The 26,614-nt window shown below is 38.3% G+C and overlaps 1 protein-coding gene across 7 annotated transcripts in view; it reads right to left on the bottom strand.

The window, feature by feature from the left end:
* PLCB4 (phospholipase C beta 4) overlaps positions 1–26,614 on the bottom strand; it is a 411,772-nt gene that overhangs the window by 152,441 nt on the left and 232,717 nt on the right. For 4 of the 7 annotated variants that reach the window (XM_082358984.1, XM_082358985.1, XM_082358986.1 and 1 more), the window contains one exon: positions 6,131–6,229. In XM_082358984.1, the coding sequence (XP_082215110.1) occupies positions 6,131–6,214 (84 nt within the window). In that variant the 5' untranslated portion in view covers positions 6,215–6,229. Of the gene's footprint in view, positions 1–6,130; positions 6,230–6,310; positions 15,049–26,614 lie in introns of those variants that run through there. The other 3 variants (XM_082358981.1, XM_082358982.1, XM_082358983.1) reach the window with 2 other exon arrangements.

Below are 26,614 nucleotides of genomic sequence, written 5' to 3'. Positions count from 1 at the left end.
GTGTGCAGAGGAGAGGTTTGGGGATGGCGAGTTTGGTGGGGGGGGGTTAGTAATAAAGACCAAGGCTTTGCCAGAAAAGGGCACTCCAACCCGGCAGCCTGCCTCAGATACAAAATCCCACAGGTGAGGAAAAGGGGCAGCCCAACCCAAGCTGGGACTTGGGATGTGGGGTGGGGGGGAGGGGAGTCAGCTATAAAACATTCAAATCTCTGCTCTGGCTGCCACTAAGAAGACGTGGCTGATGAAACTGCAGACCCCAGTTAAGCAAACTGAGAACTCTTTCTGCGTGCTGGGGAAAGAGGATGGTATTCTAAAATCTGGTTGTAATTTAAGCTAATTGTCTAGAAAACTGTGCTGTCCAATAAGAGAGCCACCAGCCACATGTTGCTATGTAAGCTTTAATTAAAATTAATTAAGATAAAACCTCAGTTCCTCAGTCACACTGGTCACTTTTGTTGTTGTTGTTGTTTTGTTTGTTTGTTTTCCAAATGCCAAACTGAATTAATTTTGCTAAAGAGAAACTCTTGCACTCTAAGAAAAATAAGTGCAGGCTAGATTTTGTGCACAGGTGGGGGAAAAAGCCCTGAGATTACCAACTGTGCATCACAATCCTCTTCACATGTGGTAACAGGCAGCCCAGATACAGACCATGTCCATCACTTCAAAGTTCTGCTGGTGACCACTTCTCTAGAAGGACGACAAACCACTTTTTCTTTCAAGGGAGAAAGGTCTTTAAAATTTTTGTGTGTTTAAGTATATCCGTTGCCCTTCAAAGTTACGCAAAAGCAGAGGTCTCAGGAGAGTCTGGACGGGAGAGTTTCAGCTGGACAAGGAACCACACTGCTCAGGATGAGAAGGGACCAGAATTTCCCATTTTCCTCCTTGGTTTGAGAGGGAGTTTTTTTTTTTTTTGTCTGTTTGTTTTTAATTGGAATAAGAGGCATATGGGAAAAAGGAAAAGGGTGTATTAGAAAAGGATTCTGAGGGAGAGATCAAAAAAGAAAAGAAACAGCAACATGCTTCTTGGTGGAAGAGTGGGGCAAAAAAGAAGGCAATGAGAGAGACACCTGTTGCCCCGGCTGACCTCTGAAATTTATTCCTCATGATATCTATTGTCTCCTGTTGCACGCTGTAATTCTCCTCTGCTACCACCAAATTTTTAATAAAGGCCTATTTCACACAACATCCTTGTTCCTGAGGTTCGGTGATATAATGGGTTTAGGCAGAGAAATAAACTAGAGCAGGGAACAGTCCTGGGAACAGAGAAGTAAGAAGGCATTGAGGAGCTGAGTGATCACAAGGCAGCTGTAGGCACCTAGGAATTCTAGGAAAGGCTGGGGAGAGCCCTGAATAGCCAGGGGATGGGGTCTTCAGCCCTTTAATAAGGACATGAAAGGCAAATCAGGTTGCCCGTTGAGTTAGAGGCATTTGGGTTGCATGTGTGTTAAAAAGCACTGCTGTTTCTCTCCTCTGTGATAGAAAAATGTCTAAAGATTTTTACATCACTTGTTGTACCACTTAGGAAACGAAATATATTTTTCATGTAAGTAACTTAAAAGTCAAGTAAAGTTAGATAAAAACAGCTTTCAAAGTGGCAGGAGAATACAATCAGAGCCTACAATGCAGGCTGCAGTTCCTGAAATTTTGGGCTACCTCAAAAGAAATCCCTCAGCAGAAATAATAAAATAATGCTTAAATACAGTTGCACTAGTTGCATTTATTGGCAAAATAATACATATTTTTAAAACAGTGGCTAGTAAATACTATTTTTTTCTGACCTAGTGAATGCTCACCCACTGATTAAAACACTTCCTTGCCTTCTTTAAACCAATATGTGGAACACAATTTAATGTTTACCCAATCCTTCAGACCGTCATGATAATGTTAGTTGCCATATGGTGCTGAAGGTGTTTATGCCCCTTCACAAATGGTCCCTTTGCTGTGGCACTTTTGGGATGATCAGGTTGTGTTTTCTATAACTCCTGTTCCTCCCACTTGCTGTCAGCTGTCATTTCTCCCTGCTGTTCAGGCAAAAAACTGTAGAAACAAACCTTCTCTGCTTATATTTGGTGCCTTGAATGTTTTAATGGCCGTGACTCCAAAGAACTAAATCTTACAGGATAGGGAAATACAGTTGAACCTTGAACAACGTGAAGTTTTAGGGCTGCCAACCCCAGTACAGTTGAAAATCTGAATATAACTTTTACAGTCAACCCTCCATATCCGTGGTTCCGCATCTGCTGATTCAGCCAACTGCGAATTGTGTGGTACTGTGGTAGGTATTTATTGAAAAAAATCCGTATAAAAGTGGACCACGCAGTTTAAACCTGTGTTGTACAAAGGTCAACTGTAATAAGAACAACTGGCTACAGCCCCATTTGAAACACTATTTGGCTTTCTGGTTTGAAAATTAATAAAGGGAAACCTTACTAAAATGGAGTCAGGAAGCCAGAAGGAGGAGCTCTCACAAGGTACCACTGGACATCAACTGTGGGAAGAATTGTCAGCTGAAGACCTCAGAGAAGAATCATCAATAGGAAAGAATCATCAATTACAGGCCCCCAAAAGGAAAAGACGTGCATGGCATCTCCCACAAGATACTGACTAGCCCAGCAACTCAGCCTCTGAGTAACCTGCCAGCTCCCTGAACTCACACTTTTCTCCAACGGATTTTTGTTCAAAACAACCCCTCCTGACTTCCTCTTTTTCTCTCTACAATAATGTTCCTCTCCTTTGTTCTATGGACTTGTCTATGGCTTTTGCTATAGCTTGCTTGTCACAAATTGCAACTCCTCTGCTATTCCTAAATAAACCCATTTTTGCTGATAAAATAACTGTTTTATTTTTAAGGTCAACACCAGTTTGATATATTTTATGAAGAGACATTATTTACTTTATGAAGCTAAAAATTTTTTGCTTATAATCCTAGTAAAACAGCACTTAAGAAAGTTGAAAGCTTAGCGAGATTGTATTTAATACTTGTTAAGATTTCTTTCCTTCTAGCTTTACCTCATTTTCAGAGGAACCTGGAAGAAAAGTAAATGCCTTTAGAAGTGCAAGTCATCAGTATTTTCTAAATATAAGTGAGTTATGATGATTAATAACCAAAAAAAACATGAGAAATAAAAATGATTCAATGATGATAAACTTCCAGTTCATCAAATCACATTTCACTTTATCAAAAAAAAGTACTCTTTCTCTAATTGGTTTCTGCTTATATGACAGCAGAAGAGATACTCAGCCAGTGATTACATTTAATGTCTTCAAAATGACCTTCTCTGAAGAACTGGAAGCCAGGAAGTATTTTTTAATTATCCTATAGATTTCCAGAGCCTGGGAAACTGCCTCAGAAAACCACAAATCTTTTGGGATACTCTAGCAGATTCAGGGAGAGATGTCACTCGCCAGCTTATAATGAAGGGCAATGGCCATCATCGTGGTGGCGCTGGTACTCAACCTAGACCTGACTTACCTGGGAGAAAAGGCTTGGAAATGCCTCTAAGTTAGCCCTTGGCTTTCTTCACCAAGTTGTGTAAAGTGGACAAAATTAGTCAAGCACACTTTCTTTGCATTTGGCTTGAACTCTATCAACTTGTTGATATTGATAATTTTTAATTTAAAAGATGAAAATTTGATATGATTTACCCTAATATTTTGAATGTGTTGAAGTACAGATTTCCACACATGTCTCAAGGACCTCTCACCATTTCAATTATCAAGAAAATGAACAAACTATAATAAAACCAAACTGAGTTGGAATCAATTGTATCTAAAATCCCCCCCTTTTTTTAACAACATCTTTATTTGAGTATAATTGCTTTACAATGGTGTGTTAGTTTCTGCTTTAGTTAGTTTCTGCTTAACAAGGTGAATCAGTTATACATATATCCCCATATCTCCTCCCTCTTGCATCTCCCTCCCATCCTCTCTATCCCACCCCTCTAGGTGGTCACAAAGCACCGAGCTGATCTCCCTGTGCTATTTGGCTGCTTCCCACTAGCTATCTATTTACATTTGGTAGTGTATATATGTCCATGCCACTCTCTCACTTCACCCCAGCTTACCCTTCCCCCTCTCCCTGTCCTCAATTCCATTCTCTACATCTGTGTCTTTATTCCTGTCCTCCCCCTAGGTTCTTCAGAACCATTTTTTTTTTATTCTATATATATGTGTTAGCATACGGTATTTGTTTTTCTCTTTCTGACTTACTTCACTCTGTATGACAGACTCTAGGTCTCTCCACCTCACTACAAATAACTCAATTTCATTTCTTTTTATGACTGAGTAATATTCCATTGTATATACGTGTCACATCTTCTTTATCCATTCATCTGTCGATGGACACTTAGGTTGCGTCCATGTCCTTTAAAATCCCTTTTGATACTAGATATTTACAGTGAATTTGGCAACTGTAGGCATTCTGCTTGTCCCTGGAGAGAAAAAGATAAGTAAAATATGGTCCTTGACCTCAAGAAACTCAGAGTATACTAGGAAAGACAAAAACATTAAATAAAATGTGAGTGCAGTGTAGTATGTGCAAGGGTAGTTTAGTGGTAGCACAAAGGAGTGATCAATTCTTATCAAATGGGTCAAGGGAGATATCAAAGAGTAAAGATTTCTCTCTCATCTGAGTTCTGAAGGATAAATAGGAGTTTTCCTGTCAAACAAGGAGGGATAAGTGCCTTTCAGGAAAAGGCAGCAGTAAGCACAAAGCATGAAATAGAATAGTTTATTGGGGGAATTTTAAGTGTATTCTTAGGGTTAAAGCAGAGAGTGTTTGTAGAAAACTGGTGGGAAATGAGGCTGTAGAATTAGGCAGGACCCAAATTATGGAAGACCTTGTATTTCATTCTGATGAGTCGCCTTTATCCTACAAGAGGGAGTCATGGAAGCATTTTAAATAGAGGAAGAAGAGGTTCTGATTTGTATTTTCAAGATTACTCTATGACGACAACTATGGAAGAGGAAAAACAATTAGAAAAAAGACTAGAAGAACTGCAAAAGAGTTAACAGCGGTTGCCTCCAGGTGGTAGAAAATTGTTTTGTTTCTTCTTATAGCAGAATGCTGTTCTTTCAGGGAAGCAGTAAAGTTTCAGTAGTATAGATAGCTCTCACCACAACACTTTAACTCAATATGAAGGATACTGACCACATTTGGGTCCATCCTTTGCCTTTCTCAATTCTGTTTACACAAAACAACTATGGTATAAATCTAGAGAGTATTATGATACATATTTTGGAAAAACCAAGTCAACCAGTTAGTGAGTTGTGTCAGCCCACAGACCTCACGAAAAGGCCTGATGATCTGAACACCTGGGAGGCCACCACGATGAGCCACATACATTCCACTGATTTTGAAAGGAACCAACTGTGACTCTGCATGAAGTCTGAACAAGTTTTGCATCTTACTTCGCCTTAGAGGCAACACACACCCCTCCACAAGTCACCTCAAATTCAAGTAAACTCTTAAGAAAAACAACACGTTAACAATGTAAAGGAGGATTCCACTCTCCGTCCTAAACCTTCTGAACAGACTGGTGGCCCCAAACCCCTGGTTTCTAGAAAGCCAGGAGCCATCGCCACCTTGCAAGGCCACAAGCAATAAATAATAGAAGCAGAGGCGCGCAAAGCTTTGGTCAAACTGATGTCTATAAATGAGACGAGCAAAGCACGTGACCAGCACAAAGTCCAATCACTACTACATTTATGACAAATAGAAAGTGTTATGAGGAAAGCCTGCCAGAAGCATTTCATTAAGCAAAAACTATTACTCCATGAAACTCATCTGTAAAACAAGCATAATAATGGCAACAATCTTATAAGTTTATTATAAGGAATTGAACAAATAATACACAGGAAGTGCTTAGAAAGTTGTCTGGCACACAGTAAGCACATAATAATTTATAGGATCATCATTATTATTATATCTGGCACAGGGAGAGTGCTCAGTAAATTATAGTATCATTATCATTATTATTATATCTCATAACTTTGACTCTTTCCAACTATTCCAACTTATAAATCTCCAGGATGTTCTTACTTATGTCAAAGACTATTTACTCAATACTGTGATTAAAATGAAATAATTATAAGAATGTTTTGAGAGAAACGATTAATAATACTTCTTTACCTCTTCATATCTGTCAAAAACTGCTCCTTCTTGCAAAAACGAAGGAACTTCCTTCTGCCAATTAAATTCATAAGGTTTGGCCATGATTATATTTAAGACCTGAAAATGAAAAAGGGTATCTCATTAGTGAACACAATTAAAAAACAAGTGAAGATCAAAGGTTAGTCATTTGATATTTACGTGTTTGCAAAAGCTTTTCTTCATACACATGGACTAAGTCCATAAATTGTCTTTTTTTTTTCTTCTTCCCTTCATCTGACCCTGAAATCCCTTCTCCTGGTTGTTTGGTGATCATTTGGTGATTGTTTGGGAAGCTTCCCCCTTCCTCTTCAAATCCTATAAAATAATTATGTATATATAAAATCTGATGTCATCAGATAAAAGAAAGAAACCACACACCTAAACCTACATATAGCAGAGGACTGCTGCAAAGAGCGAGAGGTTCTACAAGCCTCCACTACAAGATGAGCTCATGGCCAGGGGGAGTCAACAGGTGATGGGGCTGTAGAATCAAGTAGGAGTAGTTGTAATTTTTATTTCTCTTGGTCCTCTCTTTAGCCCTCTCTCACCCCCTCCTCTCTTGGGCCATGCAGTGAACAATAGAATGTCTGCTTTGTAGCATAGGCAGTGAGTATGACATTGAAGGGAGACTGGCATTGTCCAGAGTGGCTGCCTACACTTAGGAAGAACTGGGTGTTCCTTTTACCCACGCTTCTTAGCATCCTGCACCATGGTGTGCATGCAATAACTGTAAACAGGGCGTCTTAAATGAAAAAGATCACCAATTAGAATCACCAAATATTTGAGCAATGCAAAGAACACGGAAGGCAGACACCAAACACAGTAAATAGAAGAACTTACACCCAAGAATATAGAGTTAACAGGACAAACAGAATCTGACTTTGACTTAAGGATGGCTGATATCCTCAGAGGGAGGAAAGAGTGCATTCTTGTCCCAAAACACAATTAACTACAGATTCTAGAAATTTTAAAAAGATTGTTATAGTCAAACTCCTAATAAATAGGTGACCTGCACTGTAGAGAGAATTCATATGAAGTGTTGAGTCAAGGAATTCTCACAGAATACAACACAAAAAGAAACAGAAAGCATGACTGAAAAATTTAGAGAGATGGAAAATGGAAACAGAAGATTCAAAAGCCACCTTATAGAAGGATGTCTTCTATTAGAAGGAGAGAAAGTAAAGCAAACGGAAAGATGGGAACAATTAAAGGAGTAGTAGAAGAACATTTCTGAAATCTAAATATTTGTGCTCTCAGTGTGAAAAAATCCAGTGATGCAGTAGGTATAAACGGGGGAAAAAGATACACACGCCTAAACATTCCTTGAGGTGACTAAGAACAAACAATATGAAGAGAAGTTATGAAATTTCTCAGAGATGCATGGAGAGAAGACAATTTAGAATTGAATGGAAATCAGCATGGAATCAGGCACACCATCAGAGTATTACACATGAGAAGACAGCGGAGCAATAACTGCAAAGTTTTGAGGGAAAGTAACTGTGGACTAGAAACTCTGTGACCAATGGAATAATGGTTTAATTGTTAGGAGAAGATATATTTACAGACTTTCAAGGTATCAAAAAGGTTTAATAACCTACTCTGAAAGAGTTAATGTATTATATATTCTGTCAAGAAGAAAAAGAAATATAGAAAAATAAGAGATATGGCAAGTAAGGTTGGAAGGAAAGAAGGAAGGAAGGAAGGGGAAAGGAAGGAAGAAAGGAAGGAAGAAAGAAAGAAGAAAAAAGTTTTAAAAAGAGACAAATTTTACTCTTAAGTCTTATGTATTATACAAAAAGAAAAAAATGAAAAGAAAAATATATAGAAATTACAATCTAGCATCCAAATTCCAGATTATATCAACACAGGTAGGTGCTGGAGGGAAGGAAATATGGAACAAAGGGAGGTAAAAAACATTTTAGGAAGTGCAATATAGGTCGTTAAAACTCTAGATATTGGCAGAAAAATAGAAGATCAATTATGAGTGTTAAAAATTTAAGAATTTTCCTAATAGAAAATTTTAAATGGAAAGTATAACTTGCAAATAAATGAGGGAAAAAATAGAATGAAGAAATGTGAGCCTCCTTTAAAAAGGAAACAGATAAAAGATGCGGGAAGGGAGGGGAAAAAATGAAGAACACACAATAACTGGAAAACACAAAGTAAAATGACAATATATTACTAACTATAATAAATATGAATTGGCTAAATCCACTTATAAAAGACAGAGGCTGTCAAATTAGGCAACATTATAGTTGTTTACCAGAAATATTTATAAAATAAAAACTATATAGGAAGTTTGAAAATGAAGGGATGAAAAGAAGAGATAACAGGCACACGCTGGGAAAGGAACAGATGTAACACTAATAATATTAGACAAAATAGACATCAAGGAAAAAAGCAAGAGACAGTGATAAGTCATATTAAGAGAAGGGGTGATCAAAATTATTTAAGTCATTAACATTAGATATGTGACCACACAGCATCAAAACATAGATTGAAAAACTGAAAATACAAAGAGAAACAGGCAAAATCACAAACATATTAGGAGATAATGATTCTCAGAAATTAATGGAAGAATACTGAGGATTTGAAAATCACACAAATTTAACCAAAACAATTTAAATGACTCAAGTTAACATAATTTAAATATATTATTTAATGAGTTTAGCATCCCCCCACACACATATATCTTTCCTTCAATCTCTCTTTGTACCTGGCTTCCCCAAACACATAAAACAACCTCAAAATCTGATCACGATTAGGCCACAGAGAAAATCTCAGTACTTTTCAAGAGTCAGAAATTACAGTGGTCATGCTTACTGACCATGACTAGGCCAACTTATAAATTAATGACAGAGAGTGTGTAAAACCTACACACATAGGAATTAAACATAACATAAACATACACACTTCTAAATAATTCTTGACTTGAGCAGAATAGTCAAAGCAGAAATTATAAACTTCTTAGAAACGAAAGATGGGAGTACTATATATACATTAAAACCTAACCCCAAATAGTAAAACAATGACTGGTAAAAGTTAATTATTTTCTGAATATGCATATATTAGATAAAATTTGGCAGGTGTTGGGGAGAGAGACAGAGAGAGAGTTGGGGTAGGAAGGAGGATGAGGAAGAACCGTAAACTCACAATATCCATGATGAAAGGTGGCGTGTAAATACAGAGAGAAGGTGAACACCATAAGAGATACTATGTATAACTTTAACCAAAATATTTGAAAACTTAAAGTGGATGTTTTTCAAAGTTAAAATAAATTTGGCTCAACAAATGAGCAGGATGCTTAAACAGACCAGTGATCTTGGGAGAAATTGAAAAAAATCATAAAAGGTTAGGCCCAGATGGTTTTACAGGTGAGTTCTACCAAATCTTCTAGGAAAAGGTAAATCCTGTGTACCTACATTTTTCTAGGACATAAAAAAATAAAATAAAATAATAAAATAAAATAAAGTTACTACCCAACTCATTTCACAAGTCCCTTATCAGACCCTGACAACGACACCACAAAGGGTTACTAAGAAACCAACCAACCAACCAACCAACCAACCCTAGAGCTTATTCTCACAGAGAAAAACCTCTGGTAAAATATAAACCAATCTATTCCAGAAAGTTACTGAAAGAATAATTTGGGATGTTTCCACACTGAAAACAATCAATGTGATTCACTAAGGAGCAAAGTCTAATACGTGCACACATTACAAGATGATGTGAAGCTGAATGTGAAAAGCCTCTAACACATACCATTACATGAAAACCACGTTTTTGCAGCAAGCCATGTAATGATATGGAATAGGAACAGTGTGACACCACTTACCTAAATACACAGCCACAGAATGACATGAACAGTGTAGTAAAAACACACACACACACAAGGCAAAACTATATATTTTTCTAGGTAAATATTCATACATACAAATAAATTATTAAAAAGTTTGGAAAGAACCTTGCAAATTTATGACTCTGCTTACTTCTGGGGAGGGAACAAAGCTTGGGGCTGAAAGTCAAGATATCTTTCCTGTTATCTCTGTCCTGGACTTTTTTATTATGGGAATATATTCCTGCATTCATGTGCTGCTTGTGTAAATAAAAAAGAATGCAAATTTCAAAAGGGAAAAAAAAAAAGTTGAAATCACACAGATAGGCAAACGCATGAATCTTTAGTCCCAAATAATTTAAAGCAGACGAAGAGCACATTAGGACACGTTTCAAGATAGCTTCTTCACAATGGCAACCATTGGTGTTTGAAGGAGAAACTCATCCAATATTTATTCCTGACCAGGCTAAAAACTGATGAAAGCATGAAGGGCATTCTAACCAGCCCAGACTGAGGCAGGAAGCAGCCCTCTATTCATCAGTACCAAGGCCTCGCATGGAAAGCCAAGGCAGACAAGCCATGCCAATGGGAGAAGAGAGTCCATCCGTGAGTAGGCTGGTCCATGTCTCAGTCTCCCACAATGGCTGTGACTGGGTCTCTCTTCCTCTCTCTCTCTGCTTCTCTGTTCCTCTTCGTCTGCCTCTCTCTGTGTCTTTCCATGCCTATTTCTCAGTGTCCACACACACAGTCCCTCCACCCAAGGCAGTGTCAAAGCAAGCTTCTAGTGCAATGATATGCATTCCTGTCTTCTATGTCGTAAAACAGATCTGCATCGAAAAACGGACCTGCAGACCCCCCTCAGGCTGTCATGGGTGTGTTGTTCAGTTATCTATAATAAGATGAGTCAACTACAGGGACCTAAGTGTTAGCATTAAAGAAGGATGAAGAAACAACATGGTGGCTTCCCCGGTGGGCGAAACACCTCTCCTCTGCAGGCCTTTATGTGTTCTATGATCTTTCCACTCCTGCCAACCATCCTTTTCAATATTTCCTTTGGTTTTATTTTAAAGGGAATAGCAACAAGGGGCTTGTGATATGAAATGCTCATACCAAAAATGAAATTAAAAGACAGCTTATATCAACTTGTATCATCTTTCATTGGTTTAACTCCGGTTCTCCCAGGATCTTTTCAGTAAAAGGACACATGGCAGATGTCCTCAGTACATGATGTTTCTCCGATTTCACTACTATCCTTACTACTAAAATATTCATTCTACCTTGGGTACTAATTCCATCATAATGGTCTAATTATGTGAAGGATGTTGGTGGGGGCTAATGCAAAGAGGAGGGTAATTGTGACCTTAATCTCTAAAGAGGTTGACAGTGTAGGTAGGAGCTCATCTCACTGCTTACTTTTCCTGAGCTCTGGATTTCTGAACAAGTTAAGTGGCATTTCAGAAAAATGACATTGGAGTATCCTGAATTTTCCCAATTTTAAACAGGATTGGGGGAAGGGGGACTGCTCCTTGAACTGTCTCGGAAATACTTCCTCAGATCTGGCATTAGGGCCAGCGGCTGGCTTATTTTATGTAGATGGTACAACTATGACCTGCAGAGCAGAAAACACTGGCCCAGCCAGTCATGTTTAATAGCAGTTTGATCGAGGTAATTGATTATTAAACGGGAATAAATGAGGTATGTGTCACAATCCAAATGACTCCAGAAAAAATTAAAGGGACAAATAGTTACTTCTTTTAAAAGTCAGGGAGCGGGGAACTGGCCACTCTTTTTGCAATGATCTCAAAGCTCCACCCACAGCTAACTGATAAAAAACCAAAAAGCAAACAAAAAACAAAACGCTTTCACTGCCATGCCAAAGTCTCCTCTCCTCAAATTCTCTCGTTGGCCTTCTAAGGTCTCATTTACAAGATACTTCATGGTTCAGTTGTCTCCTGGAAGAACATTACCTCACCCCACAGAGCCCACAGGAAAGGGTCCTTCTTAAGGAACACGGCAAGTAAAGGAGAATTTACACAAAGAATGGATATAGAACTCAGTACCTTTTCCAGAGTAAACACCTTGAGCGGCTACTGGAGGGAGGCCAGTGGGCTTTTAAATAGTCTCATTGTTTCTAAATTCTTACGCAACTGGAATGGATTAGCTGTTACATTGGCTACAGAGGAAAAACTCCCAGGGTTGCAGGGAGGGGATGAGAGAGAGGGGGAGTCCCTAGAAGACCTTGTTTCAGAGCAAGTGGCAAAAAGCTCCTTTTAAAGACGATGAGGGACTGAAAGCGTTAGTGGGGAGGACCACCAGGGAGCTCAGGTCGGCTGTGGAGTTCCAAATACTCAAGGAGGATGTGCCCATCACCCAAGAAGATGGCTTTCCATCCACTCACCCATTCAGTTGGGGTGAACCGAGGAAGGGCAGCTCTTTGTTTGCTGGTCTGCTCTGCCCCGCATCTTTAGATCTGCTGTCTGGTCTCCCTGGCTAGAGGGTGGTCTTCAAAGCTTACCAGACTACCTATCCCAGATATGCTAGCTCAATTATGGAGTCAACTCTTCTCCCAGGCAAGTTGGGTCAAAACTTTGGCAAATAATTTTTTGTTTCTGGACCTATGCCTCATGTTCTGGTAGAGAGCAGACAGGGGGATGTACACGAGATCAGGTATATTTAAGGTCCTGGGTATCGCAGGCTGAATCACGGCCCCCAGAAGATACCTATATCCTAATATCTGAAACCTATAGGCATTACCTTATATAGCAAAAAAGGACTTTGCAGATGTGATTAAGTTAAGGATCTTGAAGATGGAGAGATTCTCTTGGATCTTCCCAGGGGGCCCGAAATGCTATCACAAGTGTCCTTATAAAAGGGAGGCAGGGGGAGATTTGACACAGATGAAAGGGGAGGCAATGTGACCACTGAGGCAGAGATTGGAGTGATGCGGCCACAAGTCAAGGAGTGTTGGCAGTCACCAGAAGCTGGAAGAGGCAAGGCACGGGTTCTTCTCTCCAGCCTGGAGGACGTGTGGTCTTGAAGACACCTTGATTTCAGACTTCTGGCCTCCAGAACTATGAGAGAATAAACTTCTGCTGCTTTCAGCCACTAGTTTGTGGTAACTTTTTTAACAGCAGCTCAAGGAAACAAATACAGTGGGCCCACTGAAGCTGGGCATAGCAAGTTGCCAAATCAATCTGAAAAGGAGAAGGGACAGCTCTACCTTGAGGGACGGGCATTCAACATGTGTTTGTTCAACTGAATCGAAGAAAGACAGAAAGAAAAGTAGAATAGAATGTCATCTAGAAATGAACTCAGATAACTCCTGTCCTATTCCAATGCCCCTTTGAAAAGTAATTTCTATAGTATATCTTTCCCCTGGATCCAAATGCCATTTAACAGTTTTGCACCTCAGCAATAAATACGAACTTTAAATAAACCCTGCAGCTTCCCCCAAGCCAACCAAGACATTCTCCACTTTTTGTTTCTATTTGTGAACAAATGAATTCGTTTGAAAAAGTGCTTGCTTCCACTTGATAACATACAGCTCTCAAGTAAACAAACAGGCACCATGGCTCAGTTATGGATTTTCTTAAGTGAAACTTTTACCTTTTACCTTCCACCTTACAACAAAAAAGTTCCATAAAGAATTAATCCCTTCCCTATCCAACCATATAAATCCCATTAAACCAAATAACTCATGGCCTTAAATGACCCCATGTTGAGAACAACCAACATTTTTTCCCAGAACACAGAGGGTTGGGATAAAAATTCCACTGACGAAAAGTCAATTAGTTGACTCCATCAAGCACATTTCAACGTCCTGCTCCTCAATCTTTAAATAAGGTAATCCTTATATTTCTAAAAACAGAAGTACAGCTACAGCAGATGATCCAGAGCCTTTAAATAAATGGCTTTACTTCAAGTAAGAATTTAATTTGACACTGATATATTGCATCATTAATGATAATTTCTCCATTTGCTAAAAATAACTCCATTTTAATCAAGCCATTAAATAACCTTTTTAAAAAGCATATAAAGGGTGCAGGACTAAGAAAATGATAATAGGCAATGTCCAGGGTTGGAGGTAAGGGCATTCTTGTATAGTTTGATGAAAAAGAATTTTGCAATACATTTCTATAGCCTTGAAAATGTATACAAAATCTATGTACAAAGATACTTTCTCACTGCTGTGCTGTTTATGGGAGAAAAAAGTCATCTTTATATAAGCAACAGTAAGCAATTGGTTACATATACGATAGTATTTAAATATTCTGTGCCCATTAAAAATAATGCTTTCAATGAATAGTTCTTTGCTGAACAAGAGCAAATTTAGAATAGTTTCTAAAAATATTCACAACTCTTGTCAAGCAAATACAAATGCTCTCAATATATTATTAAGCAAGTAAAAAAGCTGGTTACAAAATTGTTTGCAAGTATGATCCAAATTTTTATGTTATGTACACGTTCCTTACACACACACAAACACACACACACACTTTTTAATAGAGGAAAAAGACAAGAAAAATATACAGCAAAATATTGTACAAACAGTAGTTACATTGTGGTGACATAATTTTAGGTGATTTTAATTTTTTTAACACTTTCTGTATTTTAACATTTACAGTGATTATAATTTTTATATTCAAGAAAAATGCTGTTGAAAGTAAAGAGAAGATGACATTAAAATTATTTTTTTCACATAAATCAATTTTTATGTCCATGTTTTCCACCAGAATTCCTGGCAAGAACAAATACCAGGAAGAGACTAATACATAAAACTCTAACATGTTCTTTTCCTTTCAAGATTTAAAATCTTGACTGTACATCAGGAACCTCACACACACCAGTTATAACTGATTCTTAGGAAGGAGTTACTTAATAATACTGACTAAAACTTGGGTATTAACTCTGAAACTTCTAGTATGCTTATGTTTAGAAATAAAACAGATTATGGTGGTGCTGGATTTAGTCTTTAAGGAATTCTGAACTGAAGAAACTTAAGGCCTTTGCCATGATTCATCTATTAAATTCATCATAAATACATAATAAGTATATTTATTTATTAATAGGGACCGGGTTTAGGGACCAATATTGGTGAAGGAGGATTCCGTGTCAGATGTTCAGAGCAGCAAGTATGAAGCTTTCTGAGGTTCCATTTCCTCAATATTTAGTTAAGTCCTTGGCTTAACAGTATTACGGGGAGAGACCTTCAAGATGGCGGAAGAGTAAGATGTGGAGATCACCTTCCTCCCCACAAATACATCAGAAGTACATCTACATGTGGAACAACTCCTACAGAACACCTACTGAACGCTGGAAGAAGACCTCAGACTTCCCAAAAGGCAAGAAACTCCCCCACGTACCTGGGAAAGGCGAAAGAAAAGAGAAAAAACAGAGACAAAAGAATAGGGCCGGGATCTGCACCTCTGGGAGGGAAATGTGAACGAGGAAAGGTTTCAACACACTAGGAAGGCCCTTTGCAGGCGGAGACAGGGTGTGGCAGAGGGGGGGAAGCTTTGGAGCCACGGGGGAGAGCGCAGCAACAAGGGTGCGGAAGGCAAAGCAGAGAGATTCCCGCACAGAGAATCGGAGCCAACCAGCACTCACCAGCCCAAGAGGCTTGTCTGCTCACCTGCTGGGGCGGGCAGGGACTGGGAGTTGAGGCTCCAGCTTGGGAGGTCAGATCCCAGGGAGAGGACTGGGGTTGGCTGTGTGAACACAGCCTGAAGGGGGCTGGTGCGCCACAGCTAGCCGGGAGGGAGTCCGGGAAAAAGTCTGGAGCTGCCGAAGAGGCAAGAGACCATTGTTTCGCGGTGCCTGAGGAGAGAGGATTCAGAGCACCACGTAAACGAGCTCCAGAGTCGGGCATGAGCCGCGGCTAACAGCGTGGACACCAGAGATGGGCATGAGACGCTAAGGCTGCTGCTGCAGCTACCCAGAAGCCTGTGTGCAAGCACAGGTCACTATCCACACCTCCCTTCCCGGGAGCCTGTGCAGCCTGCCACTGCCAGGGTCCCATGATCCAGGGACAACATCCCTGGGAGAACACATGGCACACCTCAGGCTGCTGCAATGTTACGCCAGCCTCTGCCGCTGCAGGCTTGCCCCACATTCCGTACCCCTCCCTCCCCTGGACCTAAGTGAGCCAGAGCCCACTGATCAGCTGCTACTTTAACCCTGTCCTGTCTGAGCGAAGAACAGATGCCCTCAGGCAACCTACAGGCAGAGGCGGGGCCAAATCCAAAGATGAACCCCAGGAGCTGTGCGAACAAAGAAGAGAAAGGGAAATCTCTCCCAGCAGCCTCAGGAGCAGCAGATTAAATCTCCACAATCAACTTGATGTACCTTGCATCTGTGGAATACCTGAATAGACAATGCATAATCCCAAAATTGAGGCGGTGGGCTTTGGGAGCAACAATATATATATATATATATATATATATTTTTTTTTTTTTTTTTTTCTTTTTCTCTTTTTGTGAGTGTGTATTTGTATGCTTCTTTGTGTGATTTTGTCTGTACAGCTTTGCTTTTACATTTGTCCTAGGGTTCTGTCTGTCCATGTTTTTTGTTTGTTTTGTTTTTTGTTTTTGTTTTTTTTTAGTAATTAGCACTTCTTATCATTGGTGGATTTCTTTTTTGGTTTGGTTGTTCTCTTCTTTCTTTCTTTCTTTTTTATTCTTTTTTTATTACTTTTAAAATATTTTATTTTTAATAATAATTGTTTATTTTTTATTTTAATAACTTTATTTATTTATTTATTTATTTTCATTACAGGAAAAAATCTGTAAAAAATACAAATACATGCAGGCAAAACAATACACTACTTAATAACCAAGAGACCACTGAAGAAATAAAAGAGGAAATCAAAATTACCTAGAAACAAATGACAATGAAAGCATGACAACCCAAAACCTATGGGATGCAGCAAAAGCAGTTCTAAGAGGGAAGTTTATAGCAATACAATCCTACCTCAAGAAACAAGAAACATCTTAAATAAACAACTTAACCTTACACCTAAAGCAATTAGAGAAAGAAGAACAAAAAAAACCCAAAGTTAGCAGAAGGAAAGAAATCATAAAGATCAGATCAGAAATAAATGAAAAAGAAATGAAGGAGACAATAGCAAAGATCAATAAAAGTAAAAGCTGGTTCTTTGAGAATATAAACAAAATTGATAAGCCATTAGCCAGACTCATCAAGAAAAAAGGGAGAAGACTCAAATCAATAGAATTAGAAATGGAAAAGGAGAAGTAACAACTGACACTGCAAAAATACAAAGGATCATGAGAGATTACTACAAGCAACTCTATGCCAATAAAATGGGCAACCTGGAAGAAATGGACAAATTCTTAGAAAAGAACAAACTTCCGAGACTGAAGCAGGAAGAAACAGAAAATATAAACAGAACAATCACAAGCACTGAAATTGAGACTGTGATTAAAAATCTTCCAACAAACAAAAGCCCAGGAATAGATGGTTTCACAGGTGAATTCTATCAAACATTTAGAGAAGAGCTAACACCTATACTTCTCAAACTCTTCCAAAATATAGCAGAGGGAGGAACACTCCGAAACTCATTCTACAAGACCACCATCACCCTGATGCCAAAATCAGGCAAAGATGTCACAAAGAAAGAAAACTACAGGCCAATATCACTGATGAACATAGATGCAAAAATCCTCAACAAAATACTAGCAAAAAGAATCCAACAGCACATTAAAAGGATCATACACCATGATCAAGTGGGCTTTATGCGAGGAATGCAAAGATTCTTCAATATATGCAAATCAATCAATGTGATACACCATATTAATAAATTGAAGGATAAAAACACCCATTTACAATAAAAACCCTCCAGAAAGTAGGCATAGAGGGAACTTACCTCAACATAATAAAGGCCATATATGACAAACCCACAGCCAACATTGTCCTCAATGGTGAAAAACTGAAACCATTTCCACTAAGATCAGGAACAAGACAAGGTTGCCCACTCTCACCACTATAATTCAACATAGTTTTGGAAGTTTTAGCCACAGCAAACAGAGAAGAAAAAGAAATAAAACGAATCCAAATCGGAAAAGAAGAAGTAAAGCTGTCACTCTTTGCAGATGACATGATGCAATATGTACAGAATCCTAAAGACTACCAGAAAACTACTAGAACTAAACAATGAATTTGGTAAAGTAGCAGGATGCAAAATTAATGCACAGAAATCTCTTGCATTCCTATACATTAATGACAACAAATCTAAAAGAGAAATTAAGGAAACACTCCCATTTACCACTGCAACAAAAAGAATAAAATACCTAGGAATAAACTTACTCAAGGAGACAAGAGACCTGTATGCAGAAAACTGTAAGACATGATGAAAGAAATTAAAGATAATACAAACAGATGGAGAGATATATCATGTTCTTGGATTGGAAGAATCAACATTGTGAAAATGACTATACTAGCCAAAGCAATCTACAGATTCAACGCAATCCCTATCAAACTACCAATGGCATTTTTCACAGAACTAGAACAAAAAATTTCACAATTTGTATGGAAACACAAAGGACTCCGAATAGCCAAAGCAATCTTGAGAAAGAGAAACAGAGCTGGACGAATGAGGTTGCCTGACTTCAGACTATACTACAAAGCTACAGTAATCAAGACAGTATGGTACTGGCACAAAAACAGAAATATAGATCAATGGAACAGGATAGAAAGCCCAGAGATAAACCCACACACATATGGTCACCTTATTTTTGATAAAGGAGGCAAGAATATACAATGGAGAAAAGACAGCCTCTTCAATAAGTGGTGCTGGGGAAACTGGACAGCTACATGTAAAAGAATGAAATTAGAATACTCGCTAACACCATACACAAAAATAAACTCAAAATGGATTAGAGACCTAAATGTAAGGCCAGACACTATAAAATTCTTAGAGGAAAAAATGGGCAGAACACTCTATGACAAAAATCACAGCAAGATCCTTTTTGACCCACTTCCTAATTTAAGGGAAATAAAAACAAAAATAAACAAGTGGGACCTAATGAAAATAAAAGCTTTTGCACAGCAAAGGAAAATATAAACAAGATGAAAAGACAACCCTCAGAATGGGAGAAAATATTTGCAAATGAAGCAACTGACAAAGGATTAATCTCCAAAATTTACAAGCAGCTCATGTAACTCAATATCAAAAAACCAAACAACCCAATCCAAAAATGGGCAGAAGACCTAAATAGACATTTCTCCAAAGAAGATATACAGATTGCTCAGAAACACATGAAAGAATGCTCAACATCACTACTCATTAGAGAAATGCAAATCAAAACTACATTGAGGTATCATCTCACACCAGTCAGAACGGCCATCATCAAAAAATCTAGAAACAATAAATGCTGGAGAGGGTGTGGAGAAAAGGGAACCCTCTTGCACCATTGGTGGGAATGTAAATTGATAGAGCCACTATGGAGAACAGTATGGAGGTTTCTTAAAAAACTAAAAATAGAACTACTATAAGACGCAGGAACCCCACTACTGGGCATATACCCTGAGAAAACCATAATACAAAAAGAGTCATGTACCAAAATGTTCATTGCAGCTCTATTTACAATAGCCAGGACGTGGAAGCAACCTAAGTGTCCATCATCAGATGAATGGATAAAGAAGATGTGGCACATATATACAATGGAATATTACTCAGCCATAAAAAGAAATGAAATGGAGGTATTTGTAGTGAGGTGGCTGGAGTTAGAGTCTGTCATACAGAGTGAAGTCAGAAAGAGAAAAACAAATACAGTATGCTAACACATCTCCTGTTATCCAAATGCACGTGTTGGTACCCTTTTTGTATGTACCTGCTTTCCCCTCCAGGATCTTGAAATGCTGTTCCCAACTCATACCATGCTGACCCCCTGCTGCCTGGCTGGGACCCAGCCTGAGAACAAGTTTCCATATTCACCTGGCTCTGTAGCCTGGTGGGGCCCATACATGACTTTTAGGCTGTACATCCCAACCTCCCATCTGCTGTGTCCCACCCTTAGCTCAGACCTCTGACCACCAATTCCCCTTGAGGGCTGCTCAGATTGGCTTCTGGGTCCTCCAACGTGGGACCACGCCCTGGGCATATACTCATGGGGTGCGCGGTTTTCTTATCCACAGAGACTCCCTCTTTAGAGAAGGCCTCCTGGGCTGTTCATAAGGTCTTCTCTCTGGTGCCCAGCCCTCCATACTTTGCCCTTCATTTGCCCTGGGACTCGCAAATTATTATCTGCCACAATTATTAGGCAAAACATCACCAACATGAATCACATGTATCAAGGGAGAATACAGCTCTCTTTAGAGGCCTGATTTTGCCTTAATTATCTGCATATTTCAAAGGAAAGATTTTTATTTTATCTTCACTTGAACAATCTATTGAATGTTGCCTTGGGCGTGTGTATGGAATAAGTCTGAAGACTGCAAGACAGGACTTCACAAAAAACAGGGACACTGTTTTGGACTAGGACCAGGCACACATTCAAGAGCTTGAAGAATCCTTTATTGTAAAAATGATTTTCTTATTAAGATAAACATACACAGACAATGGGTTCAAATTTAATCAAGATTCCTGGTATTTAAACATTCTCCAAGTGATTTTATTACTAGGTCTTTGCTATTATTATACAAGAGTCATAAGATGAGAATAAAGTATAAGGCCATGCATATTGGAACTGAGTCCAGACCATAAAAGGAGAAAATCAAATATTTTCCTTAGGTTGTGAGCTAAAAGGTATCCAAAATTAACCAGCTTTTATATGTTCATACACACAGGTGTACCACATGACCTGAAAACAAACCATGGTCAAAGAGTTGTAACCTAAATAATCCTCAAAATCTCACACAAATTCAATTATCTCCTTACATGTTCAAAATTGTTCTACCTCCATTCTCAAAAGCTTAAAACTAAGGCTAGAGATGGAACTAATAAAACAGAGACAGTGAGAAAAAATTTCATGAAATTTAAGGTTTTAGGAGGTTGACTTTATTTTTTTCTATTCGTGCAAATTCTTTCCAAAGTCCCCAAACCTTTCTCTTTTTTTGTTTTTTTGTTTTTTTTGTTCGTTTGTTTGTTTTTATGCACAAAAGTACAATTAGTCTGAAAGGAAAAAGAAGCAAAATCTTTAACCTCAGTTCATTTATGGAAACAGTGTTAAAGGTCTTTGTGTTTTTGTTTTTGTTTTTTTTTTCCCCAGGTGTGGCATCATATAATTAACCATTATTTCCAACAAGGCAGGGAACTTACTGCATACATTGGTTTATGTACATGAGAATGCACAGAAAAACCAGATTCGTGTGTTAGAAAATGTGCCGTCTTTGGCTTTGTCCAATAGACCAGCAGGACACTGAACATTTCACCTGCTTCACTACCATTTGCCTAATAAATACCAGTACCAATGGTCACACGATTTGAAATAGGTCTTCTAAGGTGACATTAGAAAAGTGAATTAGAATGATCCAAATTTTATGGCTCTATAAATAATTTGGTCACACCCTAAAAAAGGGTCTGACTTTAATTATATATTATTGGTTCCACAATTAATATTAAATTAATATGACCTATGCAGCTGGCTGGAATGGAAACGGCAGGACAACAGAGATGGATGACCTGGATTCCAGTCCCAGCTCTGTCCCAAGTACTTGTGGGACCTTGAGGAAGCCCCTTAAGTTCTTGGAGCCTTAGTTTACTTGTTCGTAGAAACTAGAGGCTGAAATAGTCATGTTTCTGATTCCTTCTAGTCTCAGTGAGTGTGATTAAACATTATTTGGGCTGCAAATAAATGTAGATGTTATTTAAGAACCATATATGTCCTTCCTGAAATATATTTTATTTCCTAAAAGGAAAGCCACATTGAGACAGCTTCAAGTAAGATGAAAAACAATGCATTACTATTGTGTATTGAGGAGCAACTGACAAGGTGATGACATGGTGACATTTCTAGAACAGCTCTCCAGTATCAAAGCAGACTTTCAAGATGCCAGACGCTTGCCCAATGCTGGTAAGGTCAACAGCCTTCAAATAATTGTTCCTTTCATACCATGTGTGCTTTTGCGGGGTTATTTTGAAATGTGTCTGCTTCCATTGCTTATATAGAAACTGAAAAACATCCCTCAAGGCCCAGAGGCATGGGAAGGATATCGGGGGTCAGAGAAGTCGGATGTGAAGCAATTCCCAAGAGTTCACATCGTATTTTATTTTAGCAAATGTCGCTAACTTCTAATTCAAGCCATATCAGCAGGCTGGGAAAAGAGAGCCAAAACAGAGCTTTTGTAACTAAATTCCCTGCCCCTTTGTCAGACAAGCCCTTGGTTCCCCCAAGTGTCAGCACTAATAAGCAAAGTTACTGAAAATCGCTTGGGTCCCTGTGTCTGCAATCAATTATTTTGTTTCTTAAAGGGTAAAGTTTGACCCAGTCTATTCTGAAATGCTACAAGATTGCAGGCATGCTTTTAAAGAAAGAAGTCAGCGACCTGACCTGAAGACTAGGAGGAAGACTCTCTCATTAGGCAAGAGAGGCTGGATTTCCTGCCATAACGAGAAATCAAAGTGGCTGCTGTCACCACTCAGCCCTGATGGAGTAGTTGGGGGCTCATCACCACCGACCCTCCAAGCTTCACACAGCTCTTCCAGCCAGGGCACCCAGTATCAATGTAACAGCTTACATTTTATCAAGTATTTTCACAGACTCTCTTTAAGTGAGAAATCATAACCCAACTGCAAAATGTGCAAAGCAGAGTTCAGAAAGCTAAGCCTCCCTCAAATGATGGTAGAACCAGAACTGAAACCTTTTAACTTTAAACTCTCTGTCTGACCTTGGTTCTCATGACGAAAGTTCCTTAAATTCAGTAAAAACAATAAAGATATAGCCTCCGACCAAGATAAGGGGAAGTCATCTTTTCCTGGGATTGTATTTAAGCTGCTTTAATGAGAGATAGTTAAACCAAAAATGAGGATTGCCTCCACGAAGGAGACACCTAAGTCACGATCACTATCCAATTTCCTACTTTGAACTTAGCTAAGGACAGAAATCCTTGTTACCCAGCTTCAAAATCAGGAAATACAAACATTATTCAAAAGAAAAATGAATTTGTTTCTTATTTTTGTAATGCTCTCATAAAATAATTTTCACTCTAAAAAGATCACTGTGTCTTTAATTCTTAGCTTTGTTTTTAGAGTAGTGTTCTAAATGTGGAGAAAACTTAGTTTGGTCAAAACATCAGGATCTAGTCACTGGGTGCCTGACGTGCTGGCCTACGATGTTATTTTGGAATATTCATAGTGGGCATTTTAACAAAATTAATGTGGTTGCCTGCATTTAACTTGGATGAAATCACAAGTGTTGAGTAAGCCATTACATATATTTTTATTTTTATTCTGCCCCAATTGAAAACAACCCCCAAGGTGAAACAGGAAAGGAAATGGGATTCAATTATGACCCTTACATGAATGTAAGTTAAATCAGGCTCTGTGCACAAAACATCTACTGTCACTAAATCAATTATCATGCCCTGAAGTTTTAAAGAGAGAAAGGCTTACAATTAAGGTATATTTTGACTACCTATGTCACACCCTCCCACGGCCAATTTTCCTTAAATAATAAAAAGCAGCTTTGCTCAATATCACCATTTCCTACGTATAGACTCAATAAATGTCTTAAAATATGGAATCTACCTCACCTATTCTGTTCAAAATGCCATTTTGAGTAGTTGGACCTCTTAGCCTTCAAACTCAATGTCCTTATCTTGGCCCTGGTCTTTCTTAACCTCCCACCTTCACCCTATACTCTACTGATCCTCTTTCCACCTGTCTGTTTCATCCACCCCTTTGTCCCCATCTTTTTTGCTCTTTGGATTCTCCTTCCCATGGCAATCCTGTGGTATCACCATCCTTTTCTCCTCTCCAGGACTTCATTCCTTGTTTTCAGTGGCCTCCTAAGATAAGACCCTACCCCTACTGGTGCTCTTCTAGCACTTCAGACATCCAAACATGTCCTGAGCAGAGGTCACTGCTACGAAATGACTGCTTGGAAGGATGGGTCAAGCTATCAAGAGACATATAAAAGTGAGCAACACAAAGATCTCCAAGAAGGTTTTGTTTTTGTTTTTGTTTATAAAGCAACTATGAGGCCAAAAAAAAAAAAAAAAACCTGGCTTTTTTAATATGAAAAACATCTGACCTTTATGTGAACTACAACCTTAGTGAACTAATGGTGGTGAAGTAATTGTTTAAACCTTAATGCAGTCTCAGGGAGGACTTCAATCAAGGGACATAACCATCTCAGCAAACTCTTTTGGATCCCACCATTGCTTGGATTATTTTGTACATTCTGTGCCACAATTTTAAGAAGCATATCGACAAAACAGAGAACTGGTGAAGGAAGTCATACTATTTAAGCAACAAATTATAAAAGAAAGTTCCAAGGATTTCAGAGTTAATTTGAGCTCTTCTGTAACTGGATGGACATAGAGGCCAAAAACAGGTGAACTGAGCCCTCAGCCCTACTGGGGGAGCTGTTATAGAACTGATACAGTTGAACTGTCCATCCAATACCCATCCTATCCTCTTTCTGACTCATGGCATGTAATGAAAATCACCCGAAAACCACCCACATGGAAAAGGGAGTAATGTAAACATTCTGTGTTCATTCAGAGGAAAACCTCTGTACCAAAGATCAGTGGTCTCAGGAATGTCTATTTTAAATCAACATCAGGAAAATAAGAATTATTTTACAATGAAGTTGTACAGTTTCAGAACAGATACTTCTAATCACTTAAGGATTTAGATGTTTCTCTGTTCTTGGAGATTATAAAGGGATTGTTGCACTGGATGAGATGAGATTAAATGTCCCTCTAACATCTTTTCAGAGATAAAGCTGGGTTAGTCCATGTCACTAGGGCACTATCAGCCTCTTTCCAAATTCCTCTGACCCAAAGAAGTCTAAATACTATCTCACTTCAAGTTTGCAATGAAATGATTTTTGGTGTTTATCCTGTATAAGAATATTGGTTAAAGTTTACGCAGTAAACAGTTAGATACACAAGGATTGATTGGGGAAATGTTCATCCAATTTTGCATTTGCAAATAGTCTTGGAGCTAATAAAAAGCAAAACTTTCTACTCCTTAAAAGCCATCGTTTTGCCTTTGCTTTGTGGACTCTAAAAGAGATTCTTGGGTCAAGCCATCAAGGAGACCACAAAAAGCAGTTTACAAAACAACGATTCATACTGACTATACTAATTAAGACTTTTTTTTCCACCTTAAACTATAACTAGCAAAAAATATGAAATCAAAGCTGTGGGTTTCAGACTTTGGTCATTTTTGGTCACCTGTTTGCCAGTCTCTGGAAAACAAAGAGTTTCAATTTCAGAATACCAGGCCAATATTTTAATTTTGGGAAGTTACAGTTAGTTTGCCATATATTCATCATTTTAATTTTATTAACTGGATACAGTATCCTTATTCAACACTTGTCAGAAACCCTTGTACACTGCTTTGCTGCTAAACAGCTGTGACATGCCACCCCCAAATGGTATTTTTAATATTAAATAACTGAAATTTATGGGTGGAATTTTCTATGTTGTTAACTTCTTTTAACAACATGGAGACTAAGAGAATTATTAAGACCACAGGCACTTCAGCAGCAGTTAAATGACACTGGTGCAAAGAAAGGGAAAACATGTCTGAAATTTCTGTGTTCTGTTCTCTGTTTAAATTATGGAAATTATTGTTGTTTGGCTTAAGAGAAAGAAAAACACAAGAGATCTGAAGAAATGAGATATAAGATAAACCATGAGATACAGATAAATCACGCATACTCTTATTCAAGAAAGTTCGCATCTCTTCTTCAGTTTATATCACAAAGTAATTTTATTAAGGTTTTATGGAAAGGTCACTATTGCATTTCTTTAATACTAAAATCTATCTCAGCATACAGAAATCCCCCGTGAGCCTGAAATATTAGTTCAAGACTAAGTTTATTAAGGTTTTGGCATGACTCAATATTAACTTTCTCCAAACATGACAAGCATTTTCAAATCAGATAAGCTGTGGGATATAAAACTGTGGCTCATAAAAATAAAATCAGGAAAATGGCATCATTGCATATTAGTTCTTAGGGATTAACTTTAAATATACTCTAAAATTGTGAGGGGGCTTATCAAAACAGTTCATTCTGTATTGGCATTTTCATTTCACAAAGGATCAGATAGAAACATGGTTAAGGTCTGTGTAGCATGCTTCGAAGCAAACTGATATTTTTAAGACAAATTCTAATTCAAGTGCCAATACTAACTTTAGCATCACAATCCCTTCTGTTTCCTAATACCTTCATCTATGAGTTGAGTAATGATTAAACAGAGAAATGTCTGGTCTCTCTCTGTACCTGAGTCTGCTGAATCTGCTATCTTAAGTTTTCAAACTCACATATTCCAGGAAAGGTGTAAAGTTTATCTGATATAATGAATAGCAGAAACCTGTTATTTGGCAATGTATGACATCACTGTCTTGGTTTTTAAAAATAAAATCTTCATTGATAACAAACATGTTGGAAAGTTACAATGCTCCCTGATGAATGAAAAGCATGACCTGACGTTTACAG

Source organism: Balaenoptera borealis, assembly GCF_965194805.1.
Source record: "Balaenoptera borealis genome assembly, chromosome: 16".
NCBI classification, from domain to species: domain Eukaryota; kingdom Metazoa; phylum Chordata; class Mammalia; order Artiodactyla; family Balaenopteridae; genus Balaenoptera; species Balaenoptera borealis.
This window is presented reverse-complemented; position numbering and strand designations above follow the sequence as displayed.